Raw genomic sequence first — 2,891 nt, forward strand, 5'->3', positions numbered from 1 at the left:
TATCTTGTCTCTAGAGCTTCACGCAGTAGAGTGAATGTTTGGAGCGGCTTATTGGGCACAAATTGCTTGGTGGATATGGTTAAAACCCTATCTTAAAATTTGGTTAAGATTTGTAAAAGACAATTAGTCTTCTTGGCTGGTAAGATACGCATAAAAGAGCACCACTTGAACACTACAATTTTTTTAACTTGCAACAAATGTTAATGATTTAAGTTTTTACTTACAACAAATGTTAATGATTATGAATTTTCTTTCGGATGAAGATGAAAATAAAAATAAAAATAAATATGATAATATATTATTAATAGATTGTTAATCATTTCTCATGCCATCAAGAAGGTCTTCAAACTGGTGGTCTCTAAGGCATAATCTGATCCAAGGGAGGTCCCTTTTAATGATGATTTCATACTCGTCAAGTTAGGGTTTAACATGTCAATGATAAGGGCCCAAAGAAACCACCTGTGGCACATAGTATCTAAATTTTTGGCCACGTAGGGACTCTTGTATCCAAGGGATGCATCTCATAGAAATATAGATGTTGTGGTTGTAAATGATGTAGCAAGGCCTCTTTGGTCACCAAAAAACCCAAATGGATGTGATCTCAAATGTAGAGATCTAATGAGGGGCTCTACCATATTGTGTTAAATATTATAATTGTTTTGTTAATTAACAATTTTTTTTTTAATCTTTTCATTGTTTAATAGTTTAATAATGAATATGATGGTAAATAATGGTGCAAAGTGGGATGGGAATTTCTTTTCAGAGGGCAAGGCTTTACCCCTAGTCTAATTAATAGACGAAATTTAGTAATATAATTTGGCTATATATATATATATATATATAAATTCATCACAATTAAATTATCATTACAAATTTTTAAAGGATATTTAAAAATTAAACAACCATTTCATCTTAAAAATTTTAAGTTACTCAATCTTTCCAAATTAAACCACCATTTCATATATTAATTAGAGTAAGCAATTTTAATAAATATTTACCCAACAAAATTGAAAAAAATAATTATGCCAAACAAATTCCAAAATGCACATAGAAAATACGTTCGCATATGATCATCATAATTGTTTCTTTCACTCATAACTACTATGGAAAAACAACTAGATCTACTTGAGGCCATGGCCAATTGACTTAATCTATATGCGTACAAATTGACAATTAGTCAAAGGGCCAGTGGATACAAATTAAACAGAAGGGTTGGAGTCAAAATCACTTGACTATCCACCATACAAAACATGTGTGTCCAGTTTGTAGGCCTGCCGATTCCCTGAACTTTTAGCCACAATGTTGGCATTCATTACCGGACTTCACTTGTGAACCATGAAATGTTTCACTGGCTCTGGTCATTTTGCTCAAATGAAATTCTACCAGAACTTCTTCATGTAACTTTTTCTTTGGCGTTTATATTTCCAAATTCCTGCCCGGGCATCAATTTATGCTTGAGCTTTTGGGATTGAGATTGAACCACCTCCATCTTTAAATCAAAAAATGGGTTTCCAAAATCATGATTTGGATTCGCTTTGGTCCTTGCATGCCTTCTTTTGTTGAGAAGCTACCATGCATGGCTTCTATACAGAATAAAACGACATCCCACCACCACTGTGATCGGACTCAATGCCCTCAACATAGAAATCTGGGTCGATACAATAATGCTTGTAAGTCAATTCGCTCATATCCCGTCCTCACTAGTTTGGATTGCTAAACTATAGGAGTTGTCTACCAAGGCGGAGGAATTGCCCGGACGGCCAAAAGTGCCTGGAATTTGGGAAAATAAATTTCAAAAAATATTGCAGAGGAAGTGTTTCAATCTTGTTTTCGATGGTGGAAATGGATTCAACACCATCAAAAACGTCTAAGATGCCAAAATTTTTGAAGTGTAATAACTATAACTTAGATTTACAAAAATCCTTGTCGGATTTTCTTTAAATATGACTGGAATTTCCATAACTTTCCGGGCAATTCCTTCGGCTAGTTAGACTACGGCTAAACTATATGGTTGGTTCTTGATTTTTGTATTTTTTTTTTTCTAGGATGGAATAAAAAACGGTGTGCTGGCAGTTCAAACCATGCGGAACAACATAACGACCTTCACACTTCTTGCACCCACAACCATCACTCTTAGTTCCCTCATCGGCATACTAGTTGGCAACTCTGGATCGGGGGGCGCGACAGCTGCGTGTACATACGAAGATGACGACAAAATGGGGTCCTTTATAAAGTATTTTGCCATTGTTGTTGTTGTTTTTTTTTTTCTCTTTTCTGATAGCATTTCTGTTCAATGTTCAGTCCATTAGGTACTATAGCCATGTCAGCTTTCTCATAAATGTGCCTGTTGGCAAACCTAGGCAAGAGCACTCGCAGTGCTATGTGAGCCAAAATTTGAATAGAGCGAGCTATTTTTGGTCTTTGGGGCTCAAAGCTTTCTACTTCTCCTTCCCTCTTTTTCTTTGGACATTCGGCCCCATTCCCATGTTTCTGTGTTGTTGTATCATGATTTTCGCTCTCTACTTCTTGGAAACCGCAACAACTTCCTATACAGATACATATTTGTTTCTTTCCCTTCCAAGAACTCCAAGAACTTGGAAGAGCACTGTTCTCCAATAAATCAGGGGAATGATAAGGTGTAATTCATATGTCTTCATTAATTTTTTAATAAAATATATCATACATTAGGGGACTTTTGAGGTCTAAAATGGGTCTCCTAAGAAAAATGTACAACCAAAATAAACTTTATAAGAACCAATAGGATTCAAGATGATGATGTCAACCATGGGGGATGATTTACCATTTTTGGAGTAAAAAGTACAAAGATTAAAAAATAATAAAATAATAAAACTACTTTTTCAACTCTTATTTTCAATTTATCTCCTTAAGTT

At 34.8% G+C, this 2,891-nt stretch overlaps 1 protein-coding gene across 1 annotated transcript; it reads left to right on the forward strand.

Annotated features, from left to right (window-relative positions):
• Positions 1-1,523: 1,523 nt before the first annotated feature.
• On the forward strand, positions 1,524-2,619 carry LOC149161038 (uncharacterized; the record flags this gene model as incomplete). Its single annotated transcript, XM_089434760.1, has 3 exons — positions 1,524-1,670; positions 2,046-2,191; positions 2,235-2,619. Coding segments are annotated over 3 exons (678 nt in total), but the record flags the coding sequence as incomplete, so codon positions are not given.
• Between the last annotated feature and the right edge of the window lie 272 nt (positions 2,620-2,891).

Source organism: Pinus tabuliformis, chromosome 5_2, assembly GCF_031772625.1.
Source record: "Pinus tabuliformis cultivar Carrire ecotype Pingquan chromosome 5_2, CPIR1, whole genome shotgun sequence".
NCBI classification, from domain to species: Eukaryota; Viridiplantae; Streptophyta; class Pinopsida; order Pinales; family Pinaceae; genus Pinus; species Pinus tabuliformis.